The 2,505-nt window shown below is 40.2% G+C and overlaps 1 protein-coding gene across 1 annotated transcript; it reads right to left on the bottom strand.

The window, feature by feature from the left end:
* LOC109835419 (glutamic acid-rich protein-like) lies at positions 225 to 596 on the bottom strand. Its single transcript, XM_020403393.1, has one exon. The coding sequence runs from the start codon at positions 594 to 596 to the stop codon at positions 225 to 227; it is 372 nt and encodes a 123-aa protein (XP_020258982.1).

The following is a 2,505-nucleotide window of genomic DNA, read 5'->3' as shown; positions in this document are numbered from 1 at the left end:
AACTTCAACAATCAACTTAGAGTACTAATTTCTCCAAAATCTTTTCATTGATATAATATTAACATACACCTATTCATCCATACAAGAGTTCTATAAAAGTACAATAATCCATATCTAATATATAGATGAAAAGTATGCAGTCCCAAAATACACCACACTTGGGTGTCCACCCAAAGGCCAAAAGTAATAAGATTCCTAAGGTTATTGACCCAATGGGTCAACCTCTAGGAAGAGGTGGAAGGGCTGCTAAAAGTAAATTCTGTATCAGAGTCCTCGGTCGGTTGTGGTTCACTACCGTCGAGGCTGATCTCGTCCTGCTCATCGTCCTCTATAGGATCCTCCACCATTAGCTCATCCTCCCATGCACAATCCTCCTCATCTAGGTCAAGCTCCCAACCAAGTGGAACTCCTTCTAGGATCTCACCGAGTAGAGGCTCTGGTGCCACCTCAAATTCCCACTCCATGGGCTCTTCTTCATCCATAGGGTCCTCCGGGTCCTCCTCTGGGTCATCCTCCTTGGGTTCCTCCTCTATCGGGTCCACCTCCTGGGGGTCCTCCTTTATCGGGTCCTCCTCCTTGGGGTCCTCCTCTATCATGTCCTCCTCCTCGGGATCCTCCTCTAGCAGGTCCTCCTCCTCGGGATCCTCCTCTATCGGGTCCTCCTATGGGTCCTCCTCCTCGCCCCTCTTCGCTAATCGCTCACGGGTGTGATGGACAATCGGGGAGTAATCCACCCTCTCCCCAAACATCTCCTCTGGGTTAGTCTCCTCAGAGCTGATCTCCCAATCCTCTGAAAGTGTTGATCACACCTCCCCGCTGCTAATGGATCCTTCCATCTCAGAAACACTCGAATCTGAATCTGTCATTCCTGCCAAACGTCATCTATCATCCTCCAATGGTACCAAACCAACCTAATAGAAATCTAGATATCACAAGAATGTCATAGAAAGATAATCCCTCCATAACTTGTGTTTGACACCGACTAGAAAGATCCCTACGTCCCCTAGGTATTTCAATATAGGACTCTTAAGGTGTCAACATGTGCTCTGATACCACTCTGTAACACCCCTCTTCTGGGAGGTAAATAAAAATTTGAGCATGACCTATCTGTAATAAGAAGGGTTAACATGTTAAATCTTTATTCACATCACAACATAGATATACTAAAGGGGCAAAAAATAAAGTAGTGGAGATGCATAAGCAATACCCAGGATCACGAGGTTGACAACAGAGTCCATAGAATACCAAAATAAAAGGAAACTAAAGGGTAATACAAAATATTACAATAATAGCAGTCGCTACAATATTAATACATGTTTTATAAGTCAAAAGTACTACAAAAGTGAACATAAATTAACCCCAACTAAGATTTTCCCCCGGAGCTAATCTTCAAATTCAGGGTCTGCAATGCCCTTATCCTTGCCAGTTGTATGACCTGCGAGTGGATTCAGAAATAATAGGGGTGAGCCTAAGGCCCAATAAGTAACCATAAAAATCTCGGGTACAATTCAAGGGAACGAATGAAAATGATAGACATAGATATCAAACTTGAACAAAGGGATCTCAACATTAAGTTGCCATTCTTATATCATAATCATTAACCGAAGTGAAATAACATGTAAAGATGAATAATCAAGGTCTAATATTCAGGATTCCAAACTTCCTAATCATGGGATAATCAATAAACGGTGCATGCATTTATACACCCACCGGTGAGCGTCCTCACACAGGGCATTGTCCCACCGGGACACTATATCATTATCACCCACCGGTGAAGCTTACTTCACACAGGGCATAATCCATGAATATAGACAATCAATCATCAACAAAGAGAGGAATACTATCATTATCAATAGTTGAACCATCGAATCAATTCGAATTGTTACAATGAAATCATTCAAGGATATCGAAGGTATAAAACTGAAATAAACAACATTAGGATAGCAATGATTAACCAATCAACAACGAGCCCATGCATGAAGTGAATCAAATAGGATTATTAGGAAAGTGATAAGATATACAATTAGCATGGGAAACTAACTCGTAGGAACTTTAAGAAAGTAATCAATCGAACTCTCAAAGACTTGAGAGGAAACAATAAAAGGTTACCTACCGATTATGCCGGGATCCACTCAGCCAACGAATGAATCCAAGATTCTCTGTCCTATATATATATATATATATAGCCATATGAGATTTTAGACACTATGTCTTTTAAAATTTCTAACTTAAAGCTTACATCATGGTGTTAACTACAACACAAGTTTATCTAATATCTCTAATTTGCATAGCAACACAAGTAGTGTACATGCAGTAGATTTAGGTGAATGAATGGTATAACAATTGATGTCCATAATGCATGAAACTAGTCCTAAATGACTCCATTATGAGTCTAATTTCAGAATATTAAACTTTTACATCAATGCATGGTGTATAGTAAGAGTTATGCTCTCAGAAAACTATACCTATCAAAACTGTAGCAGAAAAAACAGAGATCACCGTTCA

This window comes from Asparagus officinalis, chromosome 3 (assembly GCF_001876935.1).
Source record: "Asparagus officinalis chromosome 3, Aspof.V1, whole genome shotgun sequence".
NCBI lineage: Eukaryota > Viridiplantae > Streptophyta > Magnoliopsida > Asparagales > Asparagaceae > Asparagus > Asparagus officinalis.
This window is presented reverse-complemented; position numbering and strand designations above follow the sequence as displayed.

Bases quoted from the DNA above. Each gene is read 5' to 3' on its own strand.
- LOC109835419 (XM_020403393.1), bottom strand. From the start codon at position 596: ATGATAGAGGAGGACCCCAAGGAGGAGGACCCGATAAAGGAGGACCCC.